The 25,007-nt window shown below is 41.7% G+C and overlaps 2 protein-coding genes across 6 annotated transcripts in view; one reads left to right on the forward strand and one right to left on the reverse strand.

Annotated features, from left to right (window-relative positions):
• Positions 1-5,535, reverse strand: part of SETD3 (SET domain containing 3, actin histidine methyltransferase) — a 74,750-nt gene extending 69,215 nt beyond the window's left edge. The window contains exons 1-2 of one of the 4 annotated variants that reach the window (XM_050954157.1): positions 5,177-5,263; positions 2,097-2,209 (exon numbers count right to left, since the gene is read on the reverse strand). The gene's annotated coding sequence lies outside the window, so the exon portion shown is untranslated. Of the gene's footprint in view, positions 1-2,096; positions 2,210-5,176; positions 5,365-5,443 lie in introns of those variants that run through there. The other 3 variants (XM_050954160.1, XM_050954161.1, XM_050954159.1) reach the window with 3 other exon arrangements.
• CCNK (cyclin K) overlaps positions 4,795-25,007 on the forward strand; it is a 31,385-nt gene continuing 11,172 nt past the window's right edge. Inside the window, exons 1-8 of one of the 2 annotated variants that reach the window (XM_050954167.1) lie at positions 4,795-4,884; positions 9,801-10,058; positions 12,029-12,110; positions 12,871-13,002; positions 14,304-14,409; positions 15,526-15,583; positions 19,155-19,324; positions 22,747-23,021. In XM_050954167.1, the coding sequence (XP_050810124.1) occupies positions 9,862-10,058; positions 12,029-12,110; positions 12,871-13,002; positions 14,304-14,409; positions 15,526-15,583; positions 19,155-19,324; positions 22,747-23,021 (1,020 nt within the window). In that variant the 5' untranslated portion in view covers positions 4,795-4,884; positions 9,801-9,861. Of the gene's footprint in view, positions 4,885-5,604; positions 5,828-9,800; positions 10,059-12,028; positions 12,111-12,870; positions 13,003-14,303; positions 14,410-15,525; positions 15,584-19,154; positions 19,325-22,746; positions 23,022-25,007 lie in introns of those variants that run through there. The other variant, XM_050954166.1, reaches the window with a different exon arrangement.

A 25,007-nucleotide genomic window follows, 5' to 3' on the forward strand; every position in this document is an offset into this window, starting at 1 on the left:
AGAGGTGGTCTATATATGTACTGAGACACAAATTCAACACCTGCTGACAAAGGACAATTCACAATTTTCTACTTGGGTTTTACCAAGTTGAGAGAATAATTCTGTCTCAATACCACAATTACAGTTCCCAATAAACAGGCCTCAAAAGGGATTTGATTAGTACTTCTTAGCATTAACTAATTGAAATCAAGCAGAATGGTGTCTTGACAATACTGTCTTGCCAGGTACAAAATATCTATGCGTTTACCCTCAGAAAGTACTATTACTAATCAAGAAGTCTGACGTTGTAAGATTAATGAAGTCTGACTATATTTATTGATGGGATAGACATACTGGCAAATCCAGCATCTCTTGATCAATGCTTGAGAAGTTTACCAGATACTTTAAGCCAGAAGACTATTCGAAACATTGGAGAGTGGGGAGAACCAACCACGTCCAAAGAAATACCCAGTAACAGCCCTTGATTCCCACAATACTGGGATTTTCTACTAGGTGCTATCGTCAGATGCCACTCAGGAAGACAACATTGGATTAGTTAATATTAGAGAAAGTAACTTTTTTCTCTGAATTGATGAGCAAGTTCTTTTTCGGGGGAGAGTAGTAGTGTTTTTAAGCTGTTTTCCACTTGCAGGGGGAACATCAGTTGTTTGTTACAAATAAGCAAGTGGACTTTCAAGCCTTGTCTCCTGACAGACAATATCCTTCCCCACCTCCTACTGAAGGTGACAACTGTTCACCTAAGCCAGTGAAAATATTACTCCTTATGAAAAAGCCATTCAAAACCACTAACCATCATCACCCCATGAAATTGCTTTTGTCACTTCAGAAGGGGGCAGTTCAGGAAGTGAGATATGAAGAGTCTCACACAAAAAACATTTGTTACCCAAGAGTTAAGGTTTCTCAAATGCATTTCTTGTCAACACAATCACTTCAAAAGACATATAAACCACTACTTCATACATAACAACTTAGCTCTCACGTACTGCTTTTGTAGTAACCCACACCCTGACACTAGCACCTGCTCCAGTTGCAATGCAGCCACACAGAATGCTGTCCTGGAGGGTGAGAATGAGGGCGCATGAGACAGCAACTCGAGTTGGGGAGGGCGTTCAGAATCCACCCGAAGGAGCAGTTGGAAAAAGCTGTTAGAGAAGGAGAAGAATCGAGATGTTGAGGTAGCTCATGAACGGGAGCCTGGGTAGGGGGTAAGATGATAGAATAGAAGAACAGGAGACTACAAGTAGGGGACTCGGAACTGAGATGGAGGGAAAAAGGAAAATACTAAAGGTTTTAGATCCGGACAAGTGGGTGGAAAAAACCAGACCTGGGTACATGAGCAGATACTGTTAGAGAAGGGAAGTAGAGGGGAAATAAAAATCTACAGGCTTACCAGAGAGCAAGTATCAAGGGAAAAAACTGAAAGGAAATATAATTTGTGAAAAAGGAAATTGACTAAAAAGCTGTGTTAGATACAAACAGATCCTGGAAGCAAAAAACAAGCAACTCATCAACAAAGGACCTAGAGCCATGGTGGGCAACCACCGGCCTGTATGTGGCCTATCAGGGTAATCTGCTGGGAGGCGGCCAGATAGTTTGTTTACAGCGGCAGGTCACCCACCGCTGACTTAGAGTGTGTGAACAGAGAACGACTGAACATCTATTGAAAAAATACTGTTCAAAAGTGCCTAATGGACAAGTGAGGGCCCTCTAGGTGAAAACACCCTGCTTGTGGATAAACTCCATTAAAGAGGTATAGCACAATAACATTGAACCTAAGAAGCACTTCCAGATTAAGAGAAGCAAAAATCAGGACAGCAAGAGTGGAGTTATACTTACAGCCAAGGACAGGAAACGTTGATTCTGCTCTGAAGGGACACAGTATATTGTAATTTATTTTGTTCTTGTGAAGAACAATACATTTGGTACTAACTGCAAAGTGTGTACAAGTTCACAAAGGCTAATGAGTTGGTAACCTATAGTTTATTATTATAAACAATCTTTGGTAATGTTCTATAGTATTTACGCTCCTGATACATTGTCGAAGTTTTCCTTTAAAGTTCTAAAAATGTAAAGTTATTCCTTTTGTCTTGGTTTGCCTCTGCCTCTCCTAACAGTCAGCCTAGCGTACCCAGGTCACCACACTTTCTTCTCTAATCATTTATAAATAAGGATAGGTGTCATTAGCCTCTCTCTGCCTCCATTTCTCCACCTGTAAAATGAAATGAAGTGATTTATCCAAGCTCATGCAGCAGGTCAGTGGTACAGTTGGCTACAGAGCCCAGGCCTCTGACTCCCACTCCAAGACCCAATCAACTGGATCATGTTGTCATGGCCAATGATGGGAGACAATGTTGTAGTATACAGATCCTACATGTCATTATGCTAAATGCACCTTATATGCACAACTCCCTTTTACTTCCAAAATACAACCACCCACAATATATACATCTAATTCATTCAAAACGCATTCATATATATAACTTTAATTCAAACTTCAACTAGATTAGAGTAAAAACACATCTTGATAAAAGTTTAAACATCTGTGAATGTACATGTGACACAATCATACTGTAGTGTATTATATCCAAAAATGAACATTGCCTGTGCAACCTTAATTTGGCCCCTTGTGAGCATACATTGACATAGTTTTTTAACAACAGTGAGACAAGTCTACATAAGCATCTGTGTAAAGTTTAACGTTTGATTAATTGATTTAAAACCTGCTTTAAATGTACAATTCAGTGCAATCTGCACTATGGATCTGGTAGGGAAATCTTCCTAATTCTAATCACACATTCTTGTACTATACAAATATGGAACAATAATGCTAATAAAGATGCATGCATCTCATATATATGGATAGACAGTGACTTTACATTTTGTTGTTGTTGTTAAAATAAATACAATATTTGTGAGCAGAGAGAACTTTGGGAAATTCAGCTCTGCATGCAGTCTGTAACTCAGTCCACCTTTACTTGGACATGTGAGTATTTTGATTTTATGTGCTTACATTTTGGCTGAAATCCTAAAACTATGTCTGGCCCTGCTTTAACAGGCAAAAGGGTATGTTTTTCAATTGTGTTAGCTCAATCCAATTAACACAATTGAAAAGGCCTGTTAAAATGCAAACTAGCATGTCCAAAGTTGTCGTATTAAATTAACCTGACTGAGTTAACACGATTGATAAAACACACCCTTTTTGCCCCTGAAGACATATTATCTGTGTATTTGTAGTTTACTGAGCGGCTGTCTAGTTTTAATTAGGAGCCAGACATATGGATAATATCTGAAACATCACATTCATCCATATACCTAGAGTAGCTTCTTTATACTATGTTGTTTTCAAAAACAAATTAAAGAGTAAAATATATTCAATGTATAGTACAATAAAATGCAAGTATTCTGCTATTTATTGACAAGACTATTCCTCTGAAAAAACAGTACATTTCTCCATTAGGTCATCTTAATAAGGAAAAAAAGCCCTTTCCCCTTCCTTGAGAACACAGGCTTTTCCCCTCTTTGCCAGCTACTGAAACCTAAGTTAAGTCATCAGTCTGAAACATGGACTGAACATCACAGACTTGGGAGGAGAAAAAGGGAAGAGAAGTGTTTATTTCACAGGTAAAATGGCACATTTGGGAAGATTAGAGCCAACCATTTTACTGTGAAAGAGAACAGCAGTATGAATTCATCTTTATATTTTTTTCAAGCGATACTTTAGTCTAAACCAATCTGTTTTGAGCAGGAAAGGAAGTCGCAGAAACAGCTTCACCTGGAATCAGTTTCAGCAGCAGCTTCAGTACTGATTTGGGAAGGCTGCAACATACAGACTCATGGAGAACTAATACCCCAGCAGATCAATCAATTTAAAAGATACTTTGCTTAAATCATTCAGAGTCTTTCCGTTGTTGGGCTTAATTCTTTTACAAAAAATGAAATAAAATAAAATAAAAAGCCACAAAGTGGATGGGAGAAGAGAGAACAAAAAAGTGCTTAAAATGGTACACACCAATGTTAAGTTATTGATCAGTGAATCTGAGCAACCTCCTCCTGCCTATTAACCAGGAACCAGAGAAGTGGAGGTGTGGGAGAATTATGGAAACCAAAGAGGAAGTGGGAGCTGATTTAACCATTTTTAAAACATGTGACCCCTATGATCAAAATAGGAGAAATAACATCATGGAGAAATCAAGTTAAGCAATTTGTTTACTTTCACTCTTTACCTTTGCTATCACTTTTTTGGAAGGAGGAGCAAGGGAAGGAAGATGAATGAGAGGAAGTGGATTTAGTTGCCTCCAGTTTTCATAAAAGTGAAGAAAATTTCATACCTCCAGAGACTACGAATGGGTATTAAAGCAGAACACCCACACATAGATACAGGGCAGTGAGCAGCATGTGGGCTTGGGATGTAATGTTTTTCTCTCCTCCCCTAACAAGACACTGGGAGTGGGAAATAGACAAGCAGCAAGTGGGAGAGCGGCAGCACATGTGATGAAGTGCTGCCCATATCGGTCAGTGTTGTCTCCTTCCAGAAAGACAGCAAGTGGGAAGCAGAAGAGAAAAGGCAAAATGGGGGACAGAGCAGTGTAGTGATTCCCATGAGAGGAGCAAGGTGGAGTGGTGGGTCCGCGGCCGGAGGGTTGCAGCACCCGCAGAAGGAATCGGGGTGAGAGTAGGAGAGGGATGAGAAGAGGGAGCTGCGAGTGGGTGCGCGAGAGGAACAGACGAGAGGAGAAAGGCGGGGCGGATGGGAAGGGGGAGGACAAGCCTGTCCCACCAAGACGGCGGGTGCGGGAAGCAGGTTTTCAGCGATCAGCGCACGAGGACGGGGCGCTCCCAGCAGAGGAAACGGGCGGGCGAAGCCGCTCCCGCACCGGAGGGAAGGTGACACTGAGGATGGGGTGAGGTCAAGGCACCCCTAGGAGAGATGAGGGCGGCAGCTGAGAGAGAGTCAGTCACGGGGAGTAGTGAGCTCAGAGTGGCGGTGGGGGGGCGAGGCCTGGGCGCTGAGCGGATGTGTCCGGGGAAGGAGGAGAGAGTTGCTCCCCGGGGAGGCTGGCCCCTGCGGGGGACAGGTGATGTGAGGGGGTAGCGCCCCATGCCCAGCCAAGGGGTGAGCGGGCGGGGGGCTGCCCCCCGAAAGAAAACGAGGACGGAGGGGCCGGTGGGTCCCTACCTCCCGCGAGACCGCGACGGCTCCTCCTCTTGGAAACAGCGCGGAGTCGCCCACGTTTCTCACCGGACACCGTCCGCTGCCCGGGGAAGGGGGGAGGTGGTGGCCGAGCTAACCCGAGCCCCACACTCCCGACACCCGGCCCGCCCACTGATCCCACCCCGCGGCCGCCATTGGCTGACCCGCACCCACACAGCGAGCCCGCCCGCAGCTCTGCCACAGCCAACGAATCCCATAGGCCGCCCCCTCGCCACCGCCCCTGTCGCTCACCCACTGGGAGTAGCGGAAACAGGGACAGGGGGCCAGGCCACTCCCGGTTGGTGAGAATTCACCCTACCACTTTCGATTCCTATTGGTTGAAGTGGCCTGCAATCCTCTCGATTCTGCTACCTGATTGGTCTTCCTCGACACTACCGCGGTAGGGTGCGCACAAACCTGTTCTACTCAGCGTGTGAGGGAGAAGGGTGGAAGTTAGAGCTATGGCTTTGATTCTCATTGGGTGGTGGGAACGTGGGCGCCGTGCCCTCGCGACGCTGACGCAGTGACGTACGGGAACGACTTGGTCCGATTCCCAAGATGGCGGCGCGCAGGGAGCTAAGGTCTCGTCGTCGTTAGTGGGCGCGCTGTGTTGTGGGACTCTCGCGTGCTCCATACGTGAGTGTTTCTCGAGGGGGGCGTCTCTCAGAGTGGTATTGGCGGTGACGAGGGCCTCGGGGCTGGGTGAATGGGGACTAGAGTGCCGCGGGGAGGGGACTCCTGGGTCTAGAGCGAGGGCCGGGGCGCTGAGGAGAAGCGGCTGTGATAGTGGCGGGGGATGCTGTGGCCAGGCGGTTGGGTATGGAGTGAGGCGCAAACTGAGATCCTGGCCAAAAAATGTCGGGGTCGGTGGCCCTGAGGCAGCGGGAGATTGGGGCGGCGGGGTGGGCGCAGGCACGGGGCTGAGTGGTTGAGAGCCTGGGGTGTGGAATAGTATCAGAGGGGTAGCCGTGTTCGTCTGGATCTGTAAAAGCAGCAAAGAATCCTGTGGCACCTTACAGACTAACAGAGGTGGGGTGTGGAAGACAGTGGAGTTGGGGAGGGGCTGTGTGGAAATACGTGTGCAAACACGGCTACCGTGCTAGTCGGCCTTGTGCGTTGTTTCTCTTACTTAGTTCGGCTTCTCCCTGAATTCTCCTGTTTGAGGGAGCCTGGTGTCATAAAAAACATAACACTGCTTTTCGGTTCGGTTGTGTTATTTGTGTCACAGGTAGGAAAAGGACAGTCAAGACTGTACATTGGATTAAATCAATATTCTTTGCTGGCTATGAGGCAGGAGGTTTTCTAAGAGCAGTTTCGCTGTATAAACTGCTTTATGTTTGAAGGCACTGTATTAAGGAGGGTAGGAATGAGCTCATGGTGCCTTTTGTGATGTATAAAGACAATTTTTAAAAGAAAGCTTAGTTTAATATTATTAAAATGTTGAGTGTACCAATTTTTGTCTGTCTTGGTTTTGGTGGGAAACATCTTGAAACAAAGGATTGAGAGTTTTACTCCTGAGGGAATTCTGCACTAAAAAATGAAAAATGCTGCACACTATATTTTAGAATTCTGCAAATTTTATTTTATCAATAAATGTGGAGGCTCCAGCATAGTAGTGGGGAGCACAAGCAACTGGCTGCACAACGGTAGGCAATCACCTTGCAGCTCCCCCCATCCGCAACATGACAGTGAGGCTGCACCTGACACAGCACAAGGGCTGGGCCTGCCCCAGAAACACTTTGAGGTCCTGCCTCTCTGCACCAAGTATGGACAGGTTGGCCAAGCTTGGTGGGATCAAAGTGTGGAGGGGCTTGGTGTGGAGGAATCTAGGTGTGGAGCCAGAGCATTCTATGTGAGAGCAGCCTGTTAAGTGCCCTGCAGGTGCTCTGGGCTGCAGCAGGGAGAGATGCCTCTACTCCTCCTCCCACACCCCCTCCCCACCTCAGTCCAGGTGCTGCTACTGGGAAAAGGAGCTGGGGAGAGTCCTCTCTCCCCACCGTAGCCTCGGGGCAGCCTGCACACCAAACCCCTCATCCTTGGCCCCACCCCAGAGCCCAGCCGGAGTCCTCACCTCCCTGCATTCCAATCCTCAGCTCCACTCCTGAGCCACCACCTACACTCCGAGCACCTCAGCCCCATGCCTGCCACATGAATTTTGTTATGTGCACCAATATGGAGGTGATGTGGAATTCCACATACAGACACTCCCTGGTTTACGCAAGTCCCGACTTATGCAAATCTAAATTTACAGAAAAAGTTCTTTAAACTAGAATTAGGTATTTATTTATTTATTTATTTATTTATTTTTGCGTATTGGAGATATGTTTCCAACTTATACAAAATTTGAGTTACGCAAGACGTTCCGGAACAGAATGCTTGCGTAAGTCGGGGAGCATCTGTGTGGAAGTGAGGTGAAGATTTCAAAGAAGGGCGTGCCCTGGTGCAGACCCCAGTTCATTTATACCAGCAGGGCTCCTGTTTATGTCCATCCAATGTGTTGCTGTGCCATGGGGGAGAAATGGTTTTTCAAGCAGGTAGTTCCTAAACAATTTAGGGCCTAGAAGCCAGTTATGAAAAATGTGGAAATCTGTTGTTTGTATGAATATTAGGTGATGCAGAGCAAAGGGTATTACCTGGTTTAAAAAGACACTCACTGAAGTTTAGGGATGGCAGATACAGGCTGGGGATGTGCTCACTGATTCCCTGAGACTGAGAAGTGGCAGGTCAAGCTAAGCCTAACTTAGTATTAAGTAAGACCATTGTGCATGTTGGCCTGTTGTTGTTTTAACACTTTTCTCTGATTTGCTGCATTCCTATAGATAGATAAATAGTTCTGATAGCGTTCTTTTGGATAGATAAATAGCTCCCCAAGTTGGGTCTGCGGAGTAATCACAGTTAGTGATTGGGGTGTTGTTGCCTGGAGACTGTCTAACAGAGGGATGAATCTGGGATTCCATCCCAAGAACTGTGAAAACATAGGGCCTGTCATTTGAAAGTGTCCATGGAGAAAGAGAGAGAGACAAAAGGTTCAGCTAACCCTATAATCATGTTACTAGCACCTTAAATTTCACCTAGAAATTCATAGGTGTCCATTGGCAACTGTGAAGTACTGGTTTAATACGCTTGTAGGAAAATACTTCACTTTCCAAGTGGGCCACCACATTCCGTACAATATCCTTTTTGATGGTGGTTTTAAGACATAGTCCCATATCAAGTGCATTTTAGTAGTCTTAACTTTGACGTGACAAAAGTGTAAACGACAGTAACAAGGTCCATATCTGAAATATCACAACCTCCTTTTTTGTCTTTACTTAAATGATAAAAAGCTGATCTGGTGGTTGCTGCTACCTGATCTTCTTGTGGCATTTAGGAATCCAACACGGCCCCTAGATTGTAAACCTGACCGACCTGTCATAGCATATACCTCTACCCCGATATAATGCGACCCGACATAAGGCGGTAAAGCTCAGATACATTGCTCTGAGCAGTGTGTTAAGGGTGCCGGGCCAGGCCGAGGAGTCTGATAAGAGACAGAGGGTCTCGGGGGTGATTAGGGGCTCCCCCCCCAGGGTCTGGGGGGAGGAGCTGTGGGAGGGCACTTTTGGGGGCCCCGCAGTCCCAGAGTGGCCTGGGGGATTAGCGGGGGGCCGGGAGCAGCCCGCTCTGCTTCCCTCGCCCCAGCCATGTTGCTCGGGGGAAACGGCTTGGTGGAAGGGATCCCCCCCACACTCACCAGCAGTGGCAGAAGCGGAGCAGCCCGGCCCCAGCCTGCTCCTCTCCGCCAGCTCCCAGCCATGGCGCTCCGCTTCCCGCTGCAGGTGAATGCAGGACCCTTTCTCAGCCACCCCACAGTGACATGGCTGGGACTGGGGCAAGGAAAGCAAAGTGGGGTGGGCTGCGTCACTCCACTTCCCACCGCAGATGAGTGTGGGTGGTATCCTTTCCCCAACCGTCCCGCACTCACCGGCAGTGGGAAGCAGAGCGCCACGGCTGGGAGGTGGTAGAGTGGAGCGGAATGGGGCTGGGCTGCTCCGCTTCCCACCGCTGCCGGTGAGTGCCTGTCAGAGGGTAGATAGGGGTCGGAGCAGTCAGGGAATAGGGGGTGGTGTCCTGGGGGTGATTTGGGATGGGGGTCTCTGGAGGGGACGGTCAGGGAACAAGGATCGGGAGGAGCCAAAGCAAGTTTGAAATAACACAGTCTCACCTATAACGCGGTGAGATTTTTTGTCTCCCGAGGACCGTGTTATATCAGGCTAGAGATGTATAATAAGAGATTTGTAGTCACTTATTTGCCCAAGTTTCCCTACTTTGGCATTTACATCATTCTCTTAATTTTTCACATGTGACTAGGGGAAACCAGTGTAGATGAAACCTGATTTTTTCACAAATGAAATACCTTTTCAAAAAAAAATTTCAAGTCTTTTTTTATGCATCATTAATAAGCAAAAAATACACAACTGTTTCCCTTCTTTCAGGTCATCTTTCCATTCTACCTTGTGACATGTATAGTGTATGTGTGCGTAGCAAAAATATCACTTATCTCAGGATGAAAAATGTTGGTCTGTTGCAGTTTTACCTGACTTTTTTTTTTTTTATTTTTATTTTGAAGCTGCTGTCTGAAAACCCATTGTCTGAAAACTTATCAAGCAGGAACAATTCTACTTCAATAAATGAAGGATAATAAAGAAAATTCCAGCCCTTCTGTAAATTTGGCAAACCTGGACCACACAAAACCATGTTGGTACTGGGATAAAAAAGATCTGGCACATACACCATCACAATTAGAAGGACTTGATCCAGCTACTGAGGCACGATACCGCCGAGAAGGAGCCAGATTCATATTTGATGTAGGAACACGTCTGGGACTGTATCCTTTTGAGTTGATATTTTCAGGGTACGATTGTAGCATTATGAATTAGAAAGTCCAGAAAAAAAAATATACAAAGAGTGGTCCTTGTGCATTTGTGTCATTAATTTGTACAGTGTAGTCTTATTTCAAAAACATCACTAAGCTTTTTAAATTAAACATCTTTGATGTTTAATGTTTTTCTACTTGAACATTTTCTATTAATTAAATCCTAGTTTCTGTAACAAATGAACTATCTTAACTAATGAAGTGACAACATAAGGAGGAGAAGTGGCCTGTCAGTTGTGTGGTGATTTTAGAAATTAAAAGCTCCTAATCTTTCCCTTCAAGGCTCTGTTTGGGCATGTTTTTGAATTTACATCTTTTCTTGTGCATTTTGTCCCTCTGTATATTCTCTCCTAATTATTCTGTCTTTTTCTTCTGCTCTCAGCTTCTTCTCTTCTTGCCATTCCTTATACTTGGAACTACTTTCCACTTCTGTATACCAGTAATCCCTTTTCTCCTTCATTTGCTCATTAAAAATCTTAGCTTTTATAGTTTTGATCTTCACTAAAGTTGGATTTCATTTCAGCTACATCAACCCTTAGCAATCACATGTTATTGGAGAGTTAAGGTATCATAACCTTAGTCCCAGATTTGGACCTTAGCGTCCAAAATATGGGGGTTAGCATGAAAACCTCCAAGCTTAGTTACCAGCTTGGACCTGGTACTTGCTGCCACCACCCAAAAAATTAGAGTGTTTTGGGGCACTCTGGTCCCCCCTGAAAAACCTTCCCTGGGGACCCCAAGACCCAAATCCCTTGAGTCTCACAACAAAGGGAAATAATCCTTTTTCCCTTCCCCCCTCCAGGTGCTCCTGGAGAGATACACAGACACAAGCTCTGTGAATCCAAACAGAGTGACTCCCCCTCTCTGTTCCCAGTCCTGGAAACAAAAAGCACTTTCCTCTTCACCCAGAGGGAATGCAAAATCAGGCTAACAAATCCAACACACACAGATCTCCCCTGATTTCTTCCTCCCACCAATTCCCTGGTGAGTACAGACTCAATTTCCCTGAAGTAAAGAAAAACTCCAACAGGTCTTAAAAGAAAGCTTTATATAAAAAGAAAGAAAAATACATACAAATGGTCTCTCTGTATTAAGGTGACGAAATACAGGGTCAATTGCTTAAAAGAATATTGAATAAACAGCCTTATTCAAAAAGAATACAAATCAAAGCACTCCAGCACTTATATTCATGCAAATACCAAAGAAAAGAAACCATATAACTTACTATCTGATCTCTTTGTCCTTACACTTAGAAACAGAAGATTAGAAAGCAGAACTACTTCTCCAAAGCTCAGAGAAAGCAGGCAGACAGAAAACAAAGACCTTAGACACAAAATTCCCTCCACCCAAAGTTGAAAAAATCCGGTTTCCTGATTGGTCCTCTGGTCAGGTGCTTCAGGTGAAAGAGACATTAACCCTTAGCTATCTGTTTATGACATAAGGGGAGGCAAAATCCACCTGTCAGTCACAGGGGAAGTCCTTCTCTTGACTGTACTCCCAGTCTGAGTTGAAACAATGGTCTCAGTGCTTCCACCATTTGCTTGGGTGTTGTGATCATTAAATTCCATGACTCTTCTCCAAGCCAGGTATGGGGCTTATGTCATGCAGATGGTGTTATGGACCCTCTGTACCAAGGTGAACTTTACCTTGACTCTGTAGCCATGCCTTTTACACTGTTTTAGATGTCTACTGCACCTGAATTAGATTAAAAAATGCTCAGGGCAGGGACCTTGTGTTTTTTATGGGATTTTTTGGGTAAAACATCGCACTTGCTTATAAAACTTTAAAAATAAATATGAGATATTAGAGAATCAGTCAGCTTATTTGTTCAAAACAGGCTTTTTCTCTGATTTGGCTTCCTCTGATATGTCTTGTGTTTTGAACTTGATTTATACTGTTTAAATCCTTATTGTATAGCGCAGACACTATGACACTTTGGCAACTGGAATAATTTATTTTCATCGATTTTATATGTTTCATTCCTTCAAACAGTTCCCAAGATATGTGAGTATTTACAGCATTGACTTCTTAAAGCAACCATGGAATTAAGTATGGCATATTTAAAGTGATGGCAATTAAGAAAGGCTGATGGCCTCATTTCTTAACTAAAGCCTCATGTATATGAATAATCCCCTGAAATATCTTGCCACGGTTATAGTTTATACATATCATTTCTTTAAATGTTTAAGCTTTCTGTTAATATTGTGCTTTTCAGAGTTGCAGAAGTATGTCATTAAAAGGATAATTTGGAATATTTTAATTACATGTGATTGTTTGATTTATGATTTAATGTAGAAACAAGACATGCTTTAAAGTATTACACAGTTCTCATATTTTCCATGTAATTAAAATGTGTTATCTTGCTGTTACAATTTTGTTATGTTAATGTAATTGAAAGTGTAACAACTTGATTTGCAGCAGGGGCTAAGTAGTCAAAGAAAAGACAAATTACGTGTATCATTACGTTTTTAAACCCCCTTGTGAGGCAATGCTCTCTATGCCAAGACAAAAACCTCTGGTTGTATTTCTTTAAATAAACTAAAATGCTATTTAATAGACTGTCTTCCAAAAGGTTATATTTACTTGGAAATAGGAAAATCTAAATTGTGCTAATCATTGCCTGAGCTTCTAATTCTATTAACTGTTCTCTGAGAAACAGCATCTCATAACCTGGTTGTTGAAACTGACACTTAAAACACAATTCTTTTTTAATATAGATGCGGCATTGTAAATGTAGACATTCTTACAGAATTTTCTTTGGTAGGTGACTGGAGCCTGCTGTCTCTTCCTGGCAGGAAAAGTTGAAGAAACTCCAAAAAAATGTAAAGATATAATCAAAACAGCTCGTAGCTTACTAAATGATGTACAATTTGGACAGTTCGGTGATGACCCAAAGGTAAAATAATTTATTCTGCTTATGATTCTTTTACTTAACTTAGCGTTTTAGCAGAGTTAATACTTACACTATATATTTCCAGGCTTTATTTCTCTTCGGCGCTAAAAAAAAAAAGTTGGATTCTCATTTGAAAGGGCACTGTCAACTTTATTCTTCAAGTTAGATAAATAAACCTAAAATTTTTCTGGCATATTACCACGTATATAGTCTAACTTACTTAAGTATGTTTCAGCTTTCCTGTTGCTTATAAGGTGTTTTCAGCAAAAGAGAAACTGATTGATTATGAACTGTGAAATTGACTACAGAAAATATTGTCAAATTCATAAAGTAAACGAACTAGGGGAAAAAAAATTTGCCACTGGTTTCTTTCAGTTGTAGATCTTAATTTGTAACTATAGTATATACACATTTTTTTTAGACAAATACGACTTATTTTTAATTAGATGCTATACCTTCAAAAGATTATGGGAGATCTTAGTTTTTTAAATCTCACTGTGTGCTGTTGTTGGTGTTACTTTTCTGAGTAACGCTGCTTATCTTTCATAGTTTATTTAGCAGTTAGCTTTGCCATTGCATTTGCTGTGATAGCTTCAGTTTTCTTATTTGATACTCAGCTATCACCATCAAAGGCCAAAGATTTTTCAAAGTGACTTGTGATTTTGGATGCTGCAGTTTTGAGGTACCTATCTTGAGGCACCTTAGAGGAGCTCAGTTTTCCATAGGATGGGTGTTTAACACTTTCTGAAAAGCAGACCTCTTTAAAGCATCAAGATGGATATGCCACAACTGAGACACCCAAAACCCCTATTCACTTTTCAGAAACTTAGCCCAAATCTGTGTCTTGTGATCTGCCATCCCAAATGTAGAACAGCTCACCCAAAAATGGAGTTTTAATCCGTTTTGGAGATTTTAGGTAATGAGGTGGGAGAATGGAGGTGAGAGTATGGATTCAGTTGTTTCATTCACTGAAGTAAACACTTGGTAAATAACCCTAAAGGTTAAGAATATTTAAAAGAAACTAATAGATTCAAGCATAATTAGGTTCAGTAATAACTCATATTGGGCAGTTAAATCTCAGAATGCTAACATTTAAGGTAGGCAATTCAGCCTCTGAAAGATCAGGACTATCAATGGTAGGGAATAACTGAAGAGAAAGCTAGGAGGTGACTTGATCACAGTCTTGTACATACCTGCGCAGGGAAAGATAATCTAGCAGACAAATGCATAATAATATCCAGTGTCTGGAAGCTGAAGCTAAACAAATTCAACTGGAAATAAGGTTACTTTGTCATATTGTCTAGGAGGAAGTGATGGTCCTGGAGAGAATCTTACTGCAAACAATAAAGTTTGATTTACAAGTGGAACATCCATACCAGTTTCTTCTCAAGTATGCCAAACAACTCAAAGGTAAATATAAAGAGTTGCATTGCTGAACAATATTCAACAGATCTTAAATAGCACACTTGATTTGTACTACTTTAGAAACTTTAATCTACTCACCAACCATTTGAGAGAAATACTAACCATATTTCCCAGAAGGAAACTGGGACAGAGCTTGTGACTTCCAAGCCCACAGAGTGAGAACTGGTAGAATTAGGTATTCTTGGCTTCCAGTCCTCTGCTCAAACCAATCTTTTAAGATGTTAAAGAGATCATGTCACTTTTTTCAGTGTATGACTATTGTGTATAAATAAGGCTATGTTTTAGTCACGGATATTTTTAGTAAAAGTCATGGACAGGTCACGGCCTGTGACCTGTCCATGACTTGTACTAAAAATACCTGTGACTAAAACTTGGGCAGGGTGTTGGGAGAGTTGGCCTGGGAGGGTGGGGGGCGCTGGCAGGGGCTCTCTACCCGGCTCTGTGTTCCTGCAACTCCAAGGCGGCAGAGGGGCACAAACGCTGGCTGCCGCAGCTCCCGTTGGCCAGGAACCTCAGCCCCTGAACCAACACCAGGTGCTGCAGAAGTCACGTAGGTCATGGAAAGTCATAGAATCCATGACCTCCATGATAGATTCACAGCCTTATGTATAAATCATTTGAATCCAGTGGCTTAAGGGTTTTCTTTTCCTGGCCTGGTATAACGTGGAAACTTACTTGATGCTTTCCTGTCTAGGCCTACAGGCCCAGGTGAAAAGTTCTTTTCCTGCTACATGTTCACTCTCCAAAGAATAACTATTTAACTTAAACTGCCTTAAAGTCCCCCCAAAAATCTGTTAACTCACTTAAAAAAATAATTTAATTTGTTCCAACTTACAAACCAATTCTAGGTCCCCCTACCATTTTTCAAAATTCAGTGCAAAAGGCAAATGTTTTGGGGGACTTTGAGCATATGAAAACATGAGGTTAGAGTGTCAACAGGTTTGCACCCGTAACAGATCTGTTTCAGCTCATTTACCCAAAAAGATTAGACTATTACAAAGATCCCAGTTTTCTAAAGAAGTCTTTTCATTTATAATAGTTTATAAAACTAAGTTTTCTGAGCTTTTTAGTTTAGTAAACTTTTTTGTTTCTCTCTTTCAGGGGATAAAAACAAAATTCAAAAACTGGTTCAAATGGCATGGACATTTGTAAATGACAGGTAAAAAAAAAAGTTTCCAGACATTTAAATATTTCATCTAGTTACCACCACTTAGTTTATTCCAGACCCTGACCTCTGTCCACAGTCATGCACATTTAGGCTGTATCTCTTCGTGCGCATTCCAAAGACAGTTCATGTTTGTCCATGGATCACAGGTTTGGCCGTGCTCCTTCTGCCCTCGCTCCACAGTTTTTACTTGAAAGGATTCCTCTTATTCCAGGATAAAATTTAGATCAGGAAACTTAGGAGAATGACCATATTCCCTGATCTGGGCTGTCCTTGCTTCCAATCCATACAGTGAGGCCAGAAAGGGCATAGCCAAATCCCGTAGCCTTCAATACATACTGGAAGAGAGGTATGAACCAATGTCTTGGCCTGGGAAGAGGTCAATCCCAGAAATATAGTCTTTGTGCAACATATTTTTTATTCTTCATAGTGCAGTAATAGGTTCAGATATAAGTGGTGTTTATTTGTCTTTCTCATCAGACAACACTTGGGGGGGAAAAAATTGGCAAAATATTTGATTTTACTTTGTAATCAGCTATAACTCAACTGAATTTAACTATGAAAGATGATTATGTAAAAAATAGCACCTTCTTAATAGATGTATTGTCATTTCTGCATACCTCAAATGCTTAAATAAACTTAGTGTACTACACTTCTGTTAGCACTGTAGAGCCAACACATGAGAGAGAACAAGCTAGGTTATATATTGGTGCGTCAACACAATTTGTAATTACTCTCAGATTTCTAACTAGAGTGCTTATCTTTAGACATCCAGAAAAAAGTGGTCTTGATTGTTCAAAAGCACTAAGCACCTATGATTCCCATTGATTTGAGTCAGACTTGTGGGTGCCCAGCACCTCTGAAAATAGGTCACTTTTACTCTAGTGCTTAATTTTAAGTATGCAAGATTAGAATTTAGGCCCAAATTCTCAGTCTTGAACACCTATACAACCCAAATGGAGATAATTGGTTTACATGGGTGATGGTGATGACATAAGTTGAAGAAAGGTGTCTAGCACTGGTGTGACTGTACCATCTGGCTTGCATCATCTTTATTACAGATGGGGATACATAGGAAGGAAAGAATCTAGCTTGACTTTCAGATTCCTGGTTGAATGGAGGATGGCAGTTGAGAAACTTTTTTTTCTTGTAAATTCAGAAAAATTGATAGTGTTGTTGAGACAACATTATACTTGGAATTCAGAAAAATGCCTTTGGAAAAACTGCTGGACTTACGCAGCTTTGTTCCGTACTGTCATCAATGTGGATTTAAACTACGTCTACTTTGGTTAAGATTTTCACTTAGCCCTTAAGACCCTGCACTGTGCTTAGTGCACACTGATTGGTGAGACTTATCCCATGGGACCTTGTGAAAAATGATGCTATGCAACATCCATTAAAGGGTTTCAGAGCAGAGGGTGAGGCATCCTGTGTTAGCTGTAATGTAAACATAGACCTAAGTGCCATGGATGTAGAAGCAACATTAAAAAAGGAAATTCTAATCCAGTTTACTCTTGGAGAGTTTTTTAAAGCAGACTGCGAAGAGCTGCAAAAGGATTTCACAAAACTGAGTGACTGGGCAACAAAATGGCAGATGAAATTTAATGTTGATAAATGCAAAGTAATGCACATTGGAAAACATAATCCCAACTGTACATACACAATGATGGGGTCTAAAGTAGCTGTAACCACTTAAGAAAGAGAACTTGGTGTCATTGCAGATAGTTATCTGAAATCATCCACTCAATGTGCAGTGGCAGTCAAAAAAACAAACAGAATGTTGGGAATCATTAAGAAAGGGATAGATAATAAGACAGAAAAATATCATATTGCCTCTATATAAATCCATGGTACTTCCACACCTTGAATACTGTGTGCAGATGTGGTCGCCCCGTCTCAAAAAAGATATACTGGAATTGGAAAAGGTTCAGAAAAGGGCAACAAAAATGATTAGGGGTATAGAACGGCTTCCATATGAGGAGAGATTAATAGACTGGGACTTTTCAGCTTGGAAAAGAGGTAACTAAGGGAGGGTATTATAGAGGTCTATAAAATCATGAGTGATATAGAGAAAGTAAATAAGGAAGTGTTATTTACTCTTTCTCATAGTACAAGAACTAGGGGCCACCAAATGAAATTAATAGGTAACAGGTTTAAAACAAATACAAGACAGTATTTTTTCGCGCAATGCACTGTCGACCTCTGGAACTCCTTGCCAGAGGGTATTGTGAAGGCCAGTACTACAACGGGGTTCAAAAGAGAGCTAGATAGATTCATGGAAGATAGATCCATCAATGCTGTTAGCCAGGATGAGCAAGAATGATGTCTCAGCCTCTGTTTGCCAGAAGCTGGGATTGGATGACAGGGCATGGATCACTTGATGATAACCTGTCTGTTCATTCCCTTTGGGGCATCTGCCATTGACTGCTGTCAGAGGACAGGATATTGGGCTTGATGGACCTTTGGTCTGACCCAGTATGGCTGTTCTTATGTTTTTATGTACCTTTTGCATTTTTAATTTTGAAACTACTAAATGACTCACCTCTATTGGTACACTCTAATGCTTTGTGTACTTCAGTCATCCATAAACCAATGAGTTTTTTTAAACATAACTGCTATTAGTACCTTGTGCTAAACAAAAGAACTCATAGTGAATTGGTTAATGAATGAATGGTGTGAAATTTGTTGTAACTAGTTGGCTAGATCACTGAATGGCAGATTTTCCAACTTTTTGCTTTAAGAGGTTATATTATAGAACATAGCAATGAGTTGAGTTCTTACCTAAGAAAAGCTGGCTCTAACCTTTCTATGGCTTTTAAATTGCAAATCAAGCTGAGTATTTCATGATTAATCTAAACAATTAAGAAGTAGTGGTAAAATCAACTTTGCTGTAGCCTTCACTACTACATATGCTAATCGGGACAACTTTCTAGACCTCTTAGAACTAAAACTTAAACTTATACATTGGAGTATTTGGTCTCAAAATTCCCATGATTCATTGTTTATATTTAAGTGCGTTTTATCCAAAATTATGCCCAAATGCATTACAAAATAAACGTAGAAATCCTTTCACCTACCACTGAAATAAAACCACCAAACAACTGTTTAGGACAGAACTTGAAGAATATCATATACAGCTGATGTTACAGGAGGAATTTTTTAGATAAACAGAATGTAATCACCCAAACTGGAATCTGGTGCAGCTAAATTTCCTCATGCTTTTATGAAAACTTTATCTTGGTATGTCAGACTCTTTCTAAATAAATTCCTCAGAACAAATATTTTAAATCTGTTCCTGTTGCTTTTTGTTGCTGCAGGATAATGGTGCTTTGTATGTTTAAAAATCAAATTACTATTAAATCAGAGTACTATTAACAAAGATCTTAGTTTGGTAAACTGGTTTGTGACAGGGGAATCCTAATTTTGTTCCAAAATTATCTGAATGAGATGTTAAAACTTAACTGTCATCTGCTTTGTCTTAACAATACTTTGTAGATGTCAGGTATTCAGACTTGTGCTACAGCTATCTGGGTTATCTTACAATGACTGTTCTTTGATATTCTAGTCTCTGTACTACGTTGTCACTGCAGTGGGAACCTGAGATCATAGCTGTTGCAGTTATGTATCTGGCAGGCCGTTTGTGCAAGTTTGAAATTCAGGAATGGACATCAAAGCCAATGTACAGAAGATGGTGGGAGCAGTTTGTTCAAGATGTACCAGTTGATGTTCTGGAAGGTACCAGAAATATTTTTGTCACACTTCAAATACTTTCCTTCTTTTTTTAATTTGAGATTGGGAGGGAGGGATAGCTCAGTGGTTTGAGCATTGGCCTGCTAAACCCAGGGTTGTGAGTTCAATCCTTGAGGGGGCTACTTAGGGATCTGGGGCAAAAATTGGTCCTGCTAGTGAAGGCAGGGGGCTGGACTCAATGACCTTTCAAGGTCCCTTCCAGTTCTAGGAGATTGGTATATCTCCAATTATATTTTCTTTTATCTTTTTTAAGATCTGGATTAGGGTTGCCAACTTTCTGATTGCAGAATAAGTGCCGTGGTTACCAGCCAATGGGAGCTGCGAAGCCAGCTCTTGGGGCGGGGGCAATGTGCAGAGCCTCCCTGTGCCTAGAGGCCACAGGACATGCCAGCTACTTCCAGGAGCCACAGAGAGCCAGGGCAGGCAGATAGCCTTCCTTAGCCCTGGACTTTCAACTGCCCAGTCAGGAGCTGCCAGCGTTCCTTTTTGACTGGGCATTGCAGTCGAAAACTGGATGCCTGGCATCCCTAGTCTGGACAGTTTCTCCCTTAATCATCAACCTTGCTTTTAGGGCAGGGTACTGAAGATCATCTGTTTACTTAAGCTTTCCAGAGTGGAGCTGAGTAATATTGTGATGGGTTGGATCGCAGAAACTCCCTTGGGAAGTGTCAACTGGTGTGCCAAGACTACTTCTGCCCTTGCTTTCCCTGCCAGCTCGGGACCCCAGAACCCTGTCTTGCTGAGCCAGACACACCTGTCTGCTCCACCAAAGACCCAGGGTCTGAATTACTTGCCCCAAAGCTGCAGACTTAACTGAAAGCAGCTTACAGAATGTTCTTGTCTTTAACACTCAGATGCCCAACTCCCAATGGGGTCTGAACTCAAATAAATCCATTTTGCCACGTATAAAGCTTATACAAGGTAAACTCAAAATTGTTCGCCTTCTATAATACTGCTAGAGAGAGATGCATAGCTGTTTGCGTCCCCCCAGCTATTAATACATACTCTGGGTTAATAAGTCAAAAGTGATTTTATTAAATACAGAAAGTAGGATTTAAGTGGTTCCAAGTAGTAACAGACAGAACAAAGTGAATTACCAAGTGAAATAAAATAAAATACGCAAATCTAAGCCTAATACTGTAATACAACTGAGTAGAGGTAAAAATCTCACCCTGAGAGATGTTTCAATAAGCCTTTCACGGACTGGACCCCTTCCTAGTTTGGGCACAGTCCTTTCCCCTGATACAGCCCTTGTTCCAGCTCAGGTGGTAGCTAGGGGATTCCTCATGATGGCTCTCCTTTTTGTTCTGTTCCACCCATTTATATATCTTTTGCATAAGGCGGGAATACTTTGTCCCTCTGGGTCCCCCCCCCCCCCCTATGGAAAAGCACCAGGTTAAAGATGGATTCCAGGTCAGATGACATGATCACATGTCACTGTAAGACTTCATTACCCACTTGCCAGGCAGACTTACAGGTAAAACAGAGCCATCTGCAATCAATTGTCCTGGTTAATGGGAGCCATCAAGATTCCAAACCACCATTAATGGCCCACACTTTGCATAATTACAATAGGCCCGAAGAGTTATATTTCATATTTCTAGTTTCAGATTCAAGAGTGGTACATTTATACAAATAGAATGATCACACTCAGTAGACTATAAGCTTTGTAATGATACCTTACAAGAGACCTTTTGCATGAAGCATATTCCAGTTACATTAGCATATTTTCATAAAATATATGGAGTGCAATATCACAAATACTATAAAACTTCCCAGAAAATTCAATTGTGTATTTTAAAAACTGAATTTTTTTTATTATAAATGTTGGAACCAGATCAAAATTCTGGATTCAAATGCCTCTAAACTTAAGAAGTGTTCAGATCAGGTGATTCCATCATAACATTTTGCGAATACAAGTGGTATAGGTAGTAGCAGCCATGAAGTGGAATAGTGTGGAGTTCACAGCCTGGAAATCCTGCACTGAAAGCAAGGATTTTCTACACACATTGATCTTCAAAACCCAGCAAGTGATCTGTCTATAGGGTTTCTGTGCATATATAGCACTCCAGATTTAGGATACCGGTGGCTCCCTTTTCCCTACATTTATATACTGCATTTCTTTCTTTCTTTTTTTTTTTAATAGGGCCTTCCACTGAACCAGTGACTCCTCAGTTTGTATAGCAAACTGCATTTCAAAATATAACAAGGCATAGTGTTCCATATTACAATTAGTGCTTCTGACTTTCAGTTTTAATGGACAGACATCAATAAAACAGCCCGATACAGAAAATGAAATCTGTGTTTAACGAGTAAACAACAGAAATGATTGCTTGTATCTAAGGGCTTGTCTAGATGGAGCAGGAGTGTGTTATTTCTAAAGCACACTAGTGTGTTGCATATTAATTGGTCAGTGTAGCCCCTTCTGATGCTCACTAAAAGTTCCCTATTGCTTTAATATAGTGCTGTTTGAAACAGTGCTAGGTTGAAGTGCACTAGGGAGCATTTATACTATTATATACTTTACTCATTAAAGTATGTACAAAGAATTTCCTGAAAACCCCCGATTAGTGGACAACTACATAAAACTCAAAAGTTGCTAAAAATCCCACCCCCCCATTAAATAAAACAGAAAAACAGAAGCCCTGCAATAGAGCATTTTACCACGCTTTTTACACGTGTATAGTAGTCCCCAGTCTAACTGACACTACCACTTCATATTCATTGGGAGTTATAATTTTCCTGTGGAACTGCATTCTTGCATTCCTCCCTTTCTGTGTGCATGTACTTCACATTTTTATCCTGCATTGCTTGTATCCCATTCTGAAGGCTAGTGGCTTCTGGAAGTCAAATAACCTAACTAAGGAATCTTTTGAAGGTTTGGATATTTCAGTATTTATTTAGGCCATGAATCCAAGACGTAATTGTTCTTGGCACTGGAAAGATAAAACATGAAGGATGTTTTTCCAAAACAGCTGCTAAAACCTATCTCGAATCATACACTTAACTTCCACAAAGAGCTAGATAGTTTAGTCTACAGGTGAATATAAAAAATAGGCTTATTAGTCGGCATGCCAAGTACTAGAAATGTATAATAATATTAGAAGAAAAATAAGTTTAAATATCCCTTAAAGAAACAGAACAACTCACAGTTTCAACCCATTTTTATCTAACTAACATGTAGAGGCTCCAACCAAGATTGGGGTCCCATTGTACTAGATTATGTATATACCCATGGTAATAAAATAATTCCATCGTACTAGATTATGTATATACCCATGGTAGATAAAACATTTTTAGCCAGAAATGTTGTTTTGACGTTGGTGTCCCTTTAAAAGGTTTCAAGCTGATTATAAACATTGTTTCGTTTTACTAGGAATGTTCTAACCTTTTGGACTTTTTGTTAGACATCTGTCACCAGATCCTGGATCTGTACTCACAAGGGAAACAGCAAATGCCTCATCATACTCCACACCAACTGCAACAGCCACCATCCCTTCAATCTACACCTCAGATGCCTCCAGTACTACAGTCCCAGCAATCTCAAAGTTCAGAGCAGTCACAGACGCAGCAGCAAAAAGAGTCCCAGCAGTCAGTGCAACAGCAGCAGCAGCAACAAACACAACAATCTAAGAAACCCTCTCCTCAGTCAAGTCCTCCGAGGCAGGCTAAACGTCCAGCGGTAAGGTTAACTGAACATAAGTGGTGAACAGATTTCTAATTTAGAGCAGGAGCAGTTGTTTCCTTGGCTTAATCTAAATTATGGTTATGCTCCAAAATGTGACTGGAAAGTATAACCTTAACATGTAGGGGTTTTTTCTTGCTTTACTGAGTTTAGGTCTGCTTATTTTAGTACCAAAATAAGTTGTTGGTTTTTTTTAATGCCTACCAGGTCCACAGGGCCTGCACCTCTCTTGTGCATTGTCAACAGAATAGTTTACTGTGTTCCAGTCAGTTATGCCTATGCCCACCAACTGAAGGCTCTGAGTTTGTCCAAATGTTACTGATGAAATCACTTGATCTGCAGAACCTTTATAAGTGATGATGTATGAGAAAAGAGCCCAAATTCACTTTCAGAAACTAGACTGAGTTTGTTGGATTGTCCATTTCAATTTTTCCCCCAAAATGAGCATAATTTTTATAAAATCAGAGATTCAGTATAGGTGGAACCCCTAATGTCATTTTCAGAGTGGAACCACTTGATGGGGTAGTCTGCTCCCTTAATGGTAGTGATACCTAGGGGTTAGTTTACCCTTGGCCCTTTAAGATTTCGAAAGAACTGATGTATACAAGGAGCTGAGAGAGATTAGTACAGAGGAAGTGGCACTAGGAATAAGTGGTAATAAATGGACATGAAATCCTGTCACTGTTTCTTAAGGGCCTGCACCAGGAGTCCTGCAGGGTGGGGGCAAGTCTTCCCTCTCATCTAACCAATTGGAGGAGCATATATGCTACCTTCTCTCTCATAGCAGGGAAGACAGCCGTGGGAGAAGGCTTGTCTGCTGAATGCTTTGAGGCTGGAAACTTATTGGGGAAAGCGACTAGCTGAAGGAGAAGCTGTGCAAGGCCCTGCAGTTGGGCTAAATTACAACTCAGCTCAGGGCTGCTGTCTTAAAGGGAAAGAAATTGTTTAAAGTCTGACCCAGCTTCAAAGAAGTGCCTGGAGTGCCTCTTGAACAGGGGCAGTAAAAACCAAGACTCTTCTGTGGACCTGGAGTGGGTGTGAACTTGAGCGACTAAAGGAGTAAGTCACACTCTGTAGACAGAATTAATAAACTAGCCCCCCACCCTACCCCACACCGAAGTGGGTGTGTGCTTTTAACTACTCTGGACTGAGTACAGGCAGTCCTCAACTTTACGACGTTGGAGTTACGATGAACGGCACTTACAATGCTTCTACATTGACACGCTGATTTGACTTATGACTGTAGGTTTCAAGTTTGATGCTTGGTGCAACAATGGAGTAGATTGCGGTTCCGAGTTCTGACTTACGACTTACCAACTGTAAGGAACCAATTGTGTCGTAAGTCTGAGGACTGCCTGTAATTGAAAACCTGAATGGGTGCCAGGAGCAATTCACCTGCAAGGCCACAAGGGGGCATGCTTGAGGGCAGCACCCCATTACAAACCACTTAAAAGTTTTGCATATTTTCATCATGACCATATAAAAAAAATTAATCTTGCAGACAGTTTTGTGCATTCCGTGTCTTGTGCTCTGTACCATCATCTGTTCTTTTAAAATAAGAAAGCACTCTACACAGTGGACAAAACCACATAAATATTCCAGCTGCACACTTATCCGAAGTCATTCCAGGGTCAAGTACAGCCTTTGGACCTCTATTTGATATGCAGTTAACTAAATTGTTGTCTCTATTGCATTTATGTTTTGATAATTTATTCAAACAGCAGTGAAATAACAAGTGCATAATTCACACTTGAGCCTCTGGTATCTGTTTTCTTGGGCTGTTTAGGATGTGCCCTCTCCTCTTTCTTATAAATTTGTAATGTCTTCTTATGACCTATTACTGCTAATGCAACTTTGATTTGGAGAGAACAGCAGGCAGCAGCTCTGGAGAAAGACAATACAGTGAAAGATTTGGGGCTGAGGATGAGTGTGCAAAAGTCTAGATAGGGGTAGCAGGCAGAAAAAGTTAAGAATGCATAGGTC

Source organism: Gopherus flavomarginatus, chromosome 5, assembly GCF_025201925.1.
Source record: "Gopherus flavomarginatus isolate rGopFla2 chromosome 5, rGopFla2.mat.asm, whole genome shotgun sequence".
Lineage (NCBI taxonomy): Eukaryota > Metazoa > Chordata > Testudines > Testudinidae > Gopherus > Gopherus flavomarginatus.